Consider the following 11,389-nt stretch of genomic DNA (forward strand, 5'->3'; position numbering starts at 1 on the left):
GGAGATTGACTGGCGGAAAACTACAGTGGGAGTTTGCCGTTGGGGGAAACAGATGGGAACCGTGAGAGGGATGTCCGTGTCATATCGAACGTTGTTGGACATGAGAGTCCTTTGAGTGTCACATGAATCATCTTGGTCTCAACGAGATCAGGAAAAGAACCAGATTAGTGAACCTTTCAAGAAGCATTTGGGTAGTCAGTATTTGGATTAATGTGGTTCCAATGGTGCTCAATTTTCCGGCTCCCCAAGATGGCATTGGACAACGATTTCTGCCGTCTGCGGGTAGAAGAGGAAGAGGACTTGCTCTACAGCTTCGGGAATGATTGGCCTCGCATACAGCTTCATCTCACAATGCTTTTTTACAACCTTGCATTGCCACGGAATAATGCTAATTTACAAAAGTCTTCATAGCTTTGTTTACATGTCTTCTAATACGGATTCTGCTTCGTCAACTACAATTTCCCTTTGGAGATGTTGCAAATGATAACCTTGGTTTTGGGCAAAAACATTGCCCAATTTGATTTTTCCAATGGTCTTGGCATAAGCTTAAAAACTGTCATTTCGCACGGTTTCGTAAGTAACGGAGCCTTCACTGGGTTGGAAGGGATTATTCCGTTTTTGACGTGCCTGGTAGTTGGAAATTTCAGGAAGGTACCACTGGTTTTGAATGGCAACACATGATTCTTCGTCATTGCCAGCGCTTCAAGTTCTTGAAGGGAACCAATCCAATTTGCTGTCAATTAAGACCATATTTATATGCAAGTTTTGGTCGGGCCTACTCATCAACCTTCTATTTCTACTAACAAAGCTTCAAGGTGTTGTTAGGGCAATACAGGTCTCCAACTTCGACGAAAGTGACATTGGGAGTGAATTTGGGCTGCATTTTTCGCCGATGAAGACGATTCAACTAATTTTTCTTGGATGGTGTTGTGTTCGATCCATTCCCAAAAGGATAGACTAAAAAGACTTTGATTCTGCTTTGTTCTTCCAACTGTGCTGAATCACACGACGGCACACTAAGATCGGGTTGTTTTGGCACAATCGGTGGAGAATTAGTTTTGTTGCAACGAAATTGGGGCTAAAAAATGTTGCCCTCAAAGCTTCCCCAATCTCATGATGAGAATGAAGATAGGGTGTGGCTTGGTAACAAACGCTGAACACATCTTGGATTATAGATGATGGTGACGAGGAATGTAAAGATGCCCCTCATTCTCATTGCCACTGTCACACACTGTTTGCAAAACCATGTAGATAGCGATGGTCATCGAAGGACCATGTACAGAGCATAAGTCGGTGAATCCTAGACTAAACCACTGGAAGCTTGTTGGGGGGTTGAACCAACTGCTTCATTAAAGGAATAGCTATCAGCACTGGGAGAACTCCAACTTCAAAATGAATATGAGAATTCTTGGTGATCAATAGAGTTGTAAAAAAGTCAATTGAATTTGGCAAAATAGCGGCTTAAAAAAGCTGGGAAAAATGGCGAAATAGTCGGGAAAATAGTTGATAGAATATGCGGAAAACAAGTAAATTTACCTTGGGGTGCATTTCTAGAGTTTGAGATACAAGAAGCTTGATGCCAATTTCAAACTTCTGGACATCAAACAGACTATAACGGGCCCAAAAGGGTAGCTGATTTGGAAATTGCTTTCCTAAAACTACCAAAATCTAAGGGTCTTTCCCTAAATCTGGTCAAACTGAAGAAACCGTTGGCAAACTATTAATGTTTGAAGATTTATTGAAACCAGGGTGCGCTAGGGAGATGTCCCAAAAAGCTAAAAACTGCATGGCGAAAAACGGAAGTTATGGGTAGAACAAAACGGCTTGCACAGGCGCCTACCTAGTTAGCCATGCCTTGCTCTCTTTCTGATGTATTGAAGCTTACTCTCCAAGACCACTTGAACCTCATATTGATGGAAAGATTCACATGGGCATTCATAACTTCAAGCAATTTGTCAACAATATCCTCAGGTTGACCCGATTTAGTGGAAGACTCTAAGATTTGGGAACTTCTAGGAACACAATTTACCAAATGGCTACCTTTTTACGCCCATTGTAGCCTGTTTCATGTCCATGTTTTTTTTCAATTGGCAATCTAGCTTGTTGTACCTCAAACTAGAACTGTTCCTCAAAGGTACTGGCCTCAAAGGTACTGGCCTCAAAGGTTAACAAGGAAGCTGGTTTCACTCCTTAACGACTGGAGGAGAACAATCAGTCATGTGGAATGGTGAGAGATCCTTGTCCCTACCAGTCAAACATGGCGTGCGGCAAGGGTCCATCCTAAGGCCGTTGTTGCTTCTTGTACTAATGTCCAACCTGCCTTCGCTTCTCAACATAAGCCAGGAGGGCATTGTTGGATATGCAAACGACATCACGTTTTGGGCTATTGGAACCCCGGCCGAGGTCATCTCTGAGCTGAATGACAAAGCCCAACTCTTCTTTCAACAGATGTTTTCTCTCAAAGGTTGAAAGGATCCAAAGGGTATTGGTGCCTCCACAACAGATCCCCTCATGGGAGCTCGAACTAAAGCTACACGGCTCCGACTGCCAAAAAATGACTTTGCATTCAAGGCTGTAGAAGAGAGGGATATCATCAAGGCAATACATAAGATGAAGAAGTGCAAGTGCCCAGACATTTTTGGTATTGCACCAGTTGCTCTAAAATTGGCACCCGAGATCTTGGCCGTTCCACTAACACATAATAAATGAAGTGATCAGGGAGGGAAATACCAGAAGTATGGAAACGAGGAAGAGTACTACCGTAACATTAAAAGAAAGAAAAGGACAATGCTGAAAACTACCGACCGGTGTGTAAGTCACAACACGGATTTCGGCCCGGCTTCTCGACAATTCAAGCGGCGGGAGCAATTCATCATGACTAGACGAAGGCTCGTCAGGATGGTTTCCACTCTGGAGCACTCTTTTTTGATCTTTCAGCTGCTTTTGACACCTTGGACGTTGACCGGCTCATTGCAAAGCTGATCACATACGGTATGTCTCATATGTCTCTCGCTTAGGTTGGAAGCTTCCATCTGTGCTTGTCGCGGAAATGATTGAACCACTTTTAATATCAAACTCAGATACGGGCTTGAGGTCATTTCAGACGCACTCGTCTCGAATAATTCAGTCTTGACGAAGATCAGTTATCTCCACTACACGGCCAGGAAAGCTGCCCAGAATATACCAACAAGAAAACACGTGGAATATAAAGAGCTTCTACAGAAAACAAACCAGGTTTCTCTAGACGTTATTTCAATGCGTATGATAGCCCTACTGGCTTGGCATTGTGGAAAAGACTGGTTAAATCATCCACTTATAACCGGACGAATGGAGCTTCATGTGGGTGAACAGAACACGCGCCAAAGATCGTCCACAGCCTACCCATTCCAAACATCCAAGAAGTCAATTATTACCAGAATTGTGAAATTTGGGAAAGACTGCCTGTGCACATCAAGGAAGAAGAAAGCAAAGCTTAGGTGAAGAGTATAATCAAGACCTGGGACCTATGTACTCAGTAATAACAAATACGAATCCAAAGAAGCAACAAAGACACTTTGAAATACATCTTCATGTGACGTGCAAAACGATAATTCGTAGGGTCGATCAATAGGAACCATACAAATTTAAAACTGTACAGTATATCTCGTTTTCCTGCGACCGGAAATATATAAACCATTCATCCAGTATGCAACCAAGAAATCCTTGGTCTTCAACACTTCCTTGACCCAACTACTATTGGCGGGCAGGGTTGGAAGTGAAGTCAGGAGAAATTTCGCTGCGAAGGTGGAAGCGTCCTTAGTAGCACCCTCTGACTACAGTGAGTTGCTTGGGGTCAAGATTGTCTCCAATTTGAGTTTCACTACCCACTGAGGGTGTGGTTTTGGATGCTAAGGACCGTGCTGGAGTAATCCCACGTCGGCGTTTCACTTGCCTAGAGGTGAATGCCTCAAGCAACTGTCAATTGGCCTTGTTTGTGTCAACTGTCAATTGGCCAGGCTAAGCCGTATCGGCTGTGTCTCTCATCAGGTTACAAGACTCCGACGTGGTCAAAACCTTGTCAAGGTGCGTAAATTCAAGTTACCAGCAACGATGTGACAAAGACACTCACAGGATGAAAGAGATCCGATCATGTCCCCGTGCCTGATTTACTCTCCACGGCGGGTATCTTGTCCTTCAACCATTTTATCAACTCCATATGGGTACGGGGCTTGTTTAAAAGATTGAGCACTCCCATCGTTTTGGATTAATGTCCGATGACTGTTCCCTTGAAAACACCTATCAGTTCACCGTTATATACTTTGAAACAATTCCTCTAACTGAATGATATTCGAAAATTAACCGGGCGTCAATGCAATTGTAAAGAAAAGGAGGAACTGTCCCAACCCACATGATTCCATCTAGTCACGCACAACAACGACTGGAAATTCACAAAGATGGACGTTCTTCAATTCCGTTGAGCCAAAAAGGGTTCGGCAGTGTCGAGTTCAAAATATTGAGGTCCTTCAATTCTGAATTGTCTGCCATATTCAGAGGTAGACAGTCGAGTGGAGAAATAAGAACCAAAGAAAACCAATTTCTCGTAGAGCAGACTAGATCATGAGTTGGCACCGATATTGCAATTATCAGTTACATACAAACATAGCTAACTTTTTGATTCATTTGAAAATGCACGATTTGAGTACTAATTTGCAAAATATGTTTGGAGTACGTGATGTGTGCTTACCTGCTTATGGTACTGGAGCTGCGGCAACCATCATTCTTGAATTGGACGATGTTGAACAATGAAAAGACTGAAAGAGAGGAAGAACATACGTATCATTTTGAATATCCAGATAGCCAAGACACTATCACTTGCTTCAAGGTACCTCACCATATACCAACACGGAGCTAGGACACGTCATGTCATAATTATATTTGTCATGATTCGTTATGAAAACATATTTTCCCTAAATTGAAAGTCGGCCCGAAAACACCACAGATTATTTGGATTTCGGTTGCCAAAATTATTGCCGAACTGATCGTAACAAGAGTACAAATCTAATGCGGGAACATTTTATTGCTACAGATGGACAACTTACCTGGGGTGCAAACACGCAAAGATCTAAAGTCAAAATGCTTATTAGTTGGGCTCAGGTAGCTTACCTTTTCCTTCACGCTTGGAGGAGAATGCCGTGGTCTCATTCTGTTGAGTAAATCCAGTTTGTCTCCGCGAACCCCGTGGTTCGGCCACACTGAAATGAGAAGTGGCTAAAAAGAGAACAAGTCCGATAACCAAAGCGACGGTGGTGGATCCAGGCATGGTTCTGAGGGGTTGTGAAGTGACTGGAAATATGATTTGAGTGAAATGAAATCCGGCCTAAACATCTCAACATTATCTCTCGGCTGGAAAATTCCGCCGACCAATCACGGTGCGTGTTGGTGTGCGAGTGCCACGGATGCGTTTCCGCTCCCGCCAAGATTTTGACCAGGCGAGAGGCAGGATCTAGAAATCAGCTTGGAATCTGGGAGCATGTGATTTCATCGTATAACATCAACCGAATGTAGTGATGATGATGGTGATAATAAATGAAACGTTTCGGGGATTACATTTTGGCAAGTGAGCACACATTTCTTATGTTGTTAGCAGTACTAATACCCAGGTGATTCAATTAAACTCCAAATTCAGTTGAGTTTACGAATGTGGCGAACAAGCAAATTCATTATTCTCTTGCTCCTTCAAAACTTGGTAAAAAGTCAAGTTTTCAAAAGTCTTAGTTTTTACATTACATCTTTCCCGAAATTCGCAAGCAACACCTTAATCGTTTTCGAAACTTATCAAGCGGGGCCTAAACTAATCAATTATTTAATAGTGACAAGATCAAATAACCTTTACAATTCAAGGCTGACAGAAAATTACAAGGTGAAAGCACCAACCGATTCCATCGTAACATAAGAAGTTAAGTTTGAGGAAAAAGAAACACTGGTTCGATGAAAGGAAAATCAGGATTACTTTTTGAGGCTAAGTAACGGGTTTCTGACATTACACTTGTAATGTTATTTCTTCTGAAAACTTTTTGAGCCCTGAATAAACAAACAAACAAACATTCCAGCGCCTAAATTGCTTAGTGTTTGGTAATATTTTTTACACAAAAATCATTAGAAACTTTTCAGAGACTCTTGTGGTGGGTATAAAATAGTTCATAAGTTCCAAAAACTGTTCAATTTGTAATTTTTCAAATCTTTCAAACCTTCCGGTTTCATTTTATTTTAGATTAATCGGATTCAATGCTTTGATTTGTGTAGGTTATCAATATTTAGCAAACTGTAGTGTTTTGATTATTAAATTTTCTCGTATTTTGGTTGGCGCCTTTATATCTCTATCCTGTGATACTATCGTCATCTTTAAAATACTTTTGGAAAAATGGAAATACTCATATGATCGAGGGAAATTGAGGGAAGTCGGTATCATCGCAAAACAGTAGCTCTCTATTTCTCACATTCTAACAGCTTGCCTTATTTGGCAAAGGCTGAAGGTTTTCCTGAAAATGCAACAAGAATCACAATACTTTACTCACAAAAGAGCAAATATCAAAATACTTATATTTGAGCCTGGGTCTTTTCACCTTGGGAGACTGCTGAGATAAAGGACCAAGAGGAACTCAGTTTGATCAAGAAACCTGCATTATGTAGGGTAATGATTTGGGGGGCCAAGCTAGGAGACATTTTGGAGGGCTTTTGATTTCAAAGACTTTGAAATGATGAAATATCTCAAAACTTCTATCAAAAAAATGAAAACCAGTTTCATGTTGTCTTCCCACGTGTCTTTTTTACTACTAAACAGGCTCATACGAGTATCTTTGCGTTTGAGGAATTGTTTTCCTGTTAAAAGAATCATTTGGTGCTTTCTTAGAAATGGTTTAATGATTTTTGGCACCCAAAAAGATTTTTTTTTCAGAGCCATGATGATCATTAACTTTTTCGTAAAGCCCAACTACCAAGTCTTTGTGTTTATTAGTTGAAGACGTTGCAAAAGGGATGCTCAAAAGCAGTTCAAAACAAATTAATTCATTTGTCATGGCTCATGAGTATACCAAAAAAATATCTACCATTTTAGCCGATATGGTTTTTTTAAAAGCTGGGAAAACACAAAAAAAGTTTTCAAAACTTGAAAAGACTCGTGAAAAGGTGCAAAAAAATGTCAATATGCATAAGCTATTCATCGAGTTTACAAAAAATCTAAAATATCATTTTTTGCAGTTTTCGACATTGGGACACATTTTTAATTGCTATACATGTCATGGTAAACAATTGACTTTGTTTTGGAGCCTACCGCTGTGTGCTGAGGGTGTTTTTGTTCTCAAAATGATTTGGGTTGAATCAAACATGTTTTGACCACAGAGGCTTAACGTGCGTTTTGAGAGCACCCTCAAGCCCTAAAGAATCCAGGCTAGTTCGACTATGAAGTCCACCTCTCTTCTTTCTCGAGCTCCTTCATTGTTTAATTTGCTGCACTCAAGTATTCGTAGGGCTTATGTAGACGTTGATCCAGTAACAGGATTTAAGTCAGACTTGGACAAGTTTTTGACTAAAATTGCTGATCAACCTTATATTTAAGGGTTAGCTAAATCCGCCAACCTTAATTCGTTGGTCGATCAAATAAACTTTAAAAAAGTTATGTAGGATTAATAGATTTTTCGACTTGAATTGTCTCCCACTAGCGTTAAGGAAGTCCTCAAAAAGCTATGAAGGCAGATTTAGCTCAACTGGAAGCTCTCATTTTTTGCAGACTTTCCCAAACAGATAAAAGGAAGTAGAAATTGATATATGCTCGATTCGTTGGTAAACCAAATATTGTATCAAGTTTAAACTCGACCTTACTCAAGGAAACTTTTAGATGCTAACCATGCCGACAGACAGGGAACCAAAATGAGCAAATGGCAAGATATTTTTTTTTTAAATATACAACGAATGGCTGGCTTTGCTGGCCATGCGAGGCACATCCTTTCGACCCTAACACCCAAAATACAAGCAAAACCAGCAAAATCTAGACAAATCATACTCTTTGATTTTAATCATACTGGGGATTACATCCTTTGCAATGGTTGGCAAAGGCAGTGAAAACCTGATCAAAAAGATCTAGAAAAAGGTTGTGGTTGAGAATTTTTTTTTAATTTTTGGTTTGGTTTTTCACGGGCTTTTCTGACCGCTACAGGGAATGTAATGCCCAGTACTATTAAAATGAAAGGTTATAATTCGTCTATCTATTATCTTTCAATCTTTGTATGATATTTGGTCTACCAACGAATTTGAGTTGGCAGACCGAGCTAGTCCTTGAATGTAGGGTTGATCTGGAATGCTATCTAAAAATTTGTCCAATTGTGACTTGAAAGATGCCGCCGCATCAACAAGGCCTACGTATTCCCTACGAATATTACCAAATGCCCAAATTTGGCAGTTTAAGAAGCCTAGACTTGTGAAACTTACACCAGGGTCTCTAAAGAGTCTCTATGAGTATTAGAGGGAAGCAAATTAAACAATGAAGGAGCCCGAGAAAGAAGAGATGTGGACTTCATTGTTTTAACTAGCCTGGATTCTCGAGGGCTTGAAGGTGCTCTGAAAACGCACAATAACCCTCTACGGTCACTAGAATTGACCCTAAATCCTGGGTTGGGACAAAGCTCGTGGATACTTTTCAAGACGTACAGTATCAGGTACCTTTCGTACCTTCTCTGAACACTGTACAGTCCCAACTTTATTAGCCTCTCCCAATATGAGAGCTCTCTCAATCCTGTGATGTTCCTAATGAAACATCTTTGGACTTGCTCGACCTTTTGCAAACCTGCTGAACTCATTGGAGCCCAAATGGGAGAGGCATAATCAAGTTGTGGCTGGACAATTGACTTGTACAAAGTTAGCATCGTGATACAATCTCTGGACTTAAACGTGCGATACATCCAACCACACATTTGAAAAGCCTTACCCACCTTCAACTGGATATGCTCATTGAACTTTCCATTACTTTGGAGGACTACAGCTAAATCTTTCATAGATGAGACCTCCTCAATATCTTTACCTCCATTATCTACGAGTGGAGTATTCAAAGGAGATGACCTAAGTGTCATTGAGCGGAATTTCATTCCGTTCAGAGCCATATTGCTCTCAGTAACCCAAGAACCCATTCCTACCAGAAACTAACTTTGTATCGTCAGTATAAGAAGAGAGACTGGAAGTAATACTAAGCTTTTGAAGCGGGGGAACGAATATTATAAACAAGAAGGGCCCTAAGAGCGAACCCTGGGGAACCCCTGACTTGACATCATGTATGTCACAAAGGGATCCCTCAACCTTAACCAATTGCTTCCTACCAGAAATGAAACTTTTTAACCAATTGAGAACCTTGCCTTGGATCCCAATCTCATGGAGCCTGTTAACCAAAAGACCACGATCTTCCTTGTCATAGGCCTTGGCAAAGTCGAGATAAACTACATCAACTGATTCATGGCTCTCCAGTCCCTCAATAACCTTCTCAATTTGTTCAATCAGTTGGGTAACCGTGCTAAAATGTGCTCGGAACCCATGCTGGCTAGGAGGAAGGACTGCATGAATATCAAGAAATTCAACAAGTTTGAACTTCATGATCTTCTCAAACACCTTCGCAATATTCGAAGTGAGAGAAATCGGCCTGTAATTACTGGGGAGCGACTTATCTCCCCCTTTAAAAATTGGAACAACATGAGCTAACTTTAGTGAAGATGGAAACTTGCCCTGATCCAAGATGCAGCGCATCAAGTACGAGAAAACAGGAGCGAGAACCAGTGAGCATCTCATCAGAAACTGAGATGTCACACCATCAGGACCAGGAGAGCTGGAAAGCCTCAAGTCCCTTATGGCCTCTAAAGCATCTTGATCTGTGACTACAAGATCATCTAAACGCTCAGCTTGACTAACCATGTCAATCTCAACAGACTCATCTTCAGAGCAATGAGCTGTTGCTTCCGAACTCAGTGGGGTTGAAAACACACTAGAGAACTGATCTCCAAGCATGTTAGCCATAGTCTCTACATTGCTAATGGCTGCCCCATCAACCTCAAAAGGCCCAACAGAGTGTTTCATTTTTCTCTTAGAGTTCGCATAAGAGAAAAATGCCTTCGGATTCGACCTGACCTCCTGAACCACCTTACTCTCAGTTTGTAACTGGTCATATTCGATGGAGGCCTTAATCTTACCCTGAACTACGTCCAACTTATTTTGGAGACTAACCACAATTACTGGATTCGAAGTGCTCTTCAGCCTTTTTGCTAGTTTGCAACTCTGATCATTCTGCAAAGAAGCAAGTAAAAGGGTCTCAAACAAGGAACAGCAGGCTCAGAAGGAACTAGGTAAGGACCCAAATAACAATTAAAGATTACATAATGTCGTAAAATGTGAAAAATAGTAAAAAAGAAAATTGAGAAGGTGAAAAAATAGTGATAAAATGGCAATTTGGCTCAGACATTTGTTTTCGTCCAAAAATGATGAAAACGTTAAAAATATTTTTTAGGTTTTAACTTTTCTTTGTGGCCTAGGCATGAGATGGTCCTCAACCACGCGGTCGATTATTCAAGACTGCCCTGTTTTCATTGAAAATCCTGGCAATCTCAAAACAGATCTCCAGGTGCAACAAAATAATCATCTCGAGTATAAAAATTAACGTCCATGTTCTGATTGCTAGTTTTTACATTTCTAGTCGATGGATTTCATGCTGCTTATAACGGAACTCCAATGCGTTATATTCCAGGCAAGAACGCGAGGACGCATATGGGTAGGTAATTAAATGTTTCTCGGTTCAGGCTCTCAATCCCAGTATCAATGTTTGGTTTGATAAATGGCCACTGACGTAAGGAGATCGCCTAGGCGCCTAGGTCTGATTCTCTCATGAGTGACGCTAGATGGCTACGTATTGCTTCCGCTGAGAGCCTATTATTCATCCTACCCTCTAATACTACCCACTGACAGCTAGTTGTGATTTGTCGCTCCGCAATGGCGCTCTGCGGTGGAGTCCACCTGAGGGAGGTACTTCTTAAAGAAAGAACGAGCGGGACAGGGACGGACGACAAATTGAGCTCCACCCCTTTAGCACAACGAAACAGAAACCGTAAATTATAGGACGTTAAAGAGAGAGACACACACACATATACACGGTTCCCCACCCGTTGGATTGCGTGAAAAATGGCTGCGATTAAGGGTAATCGTGGAATTAAATTGTGGCTACGTGGCATTCAAGCCATTTTTTATGTTTAATGCTTACGTCAGAGAGTCGTGAGCCTCTATTTTGGTCTCAAGCCTTCAAGCGCATCAGCAAAATTTATTGCCTGACATTTTCTCATCATTTTTACTTTACTCGCTTTCCGTGACGCTGCCGACCAACGGA

The 11,389-nt window shown here is 41.1% G+C and overlaps 1 protein-coding gene across 1 annotated transcript in view; it reads right to left on the reverse strand.

Moving 5' to 3' along the window:
- LOC131893072 (uncharacterized) overlaps nt 1-5,353 on the reverse strand; it is a 59,401-nt gene extending 54,048 nt beyond the window's left edge. The window contains exons 1-2 of the mRNA XM_059243002.1: nt 5,143-5,353; nt 4,724-4,790 (exon numbers count right to left, since the gene is read on the reverse strand). Coding sequence (XP_059098985.1) covers nt 4,724-4,790; nt 5,143-5,299 — 224 coding nt within the window. The 5' untranslated portion in view covers nt 5,300-5,353. The remainder of the gene's footprint in view (nt 1-4,723; nt 4,791-5,142) is intronic.
- Nucleotides 5,354-11,389: the final 6,036 nt, after the last annotated feature.

The sequence above is a fragment of the Tigriopus californicus genome, chromosome 2 (genome assembly GCF_007210705.1).
Source record: "Tigriopus californicus strain San Diego chromosome 2, Tcal_SD_v2.1, whole genome shotgun sequence".
Classification (NCBI taxonomy): domain Eukaryota; kingdom Metazoa; phylum Arthropoda; class Copepoda; order Harpacticoida; family Harpacticidae; genus Tigriopus; species Tigriopus californicus.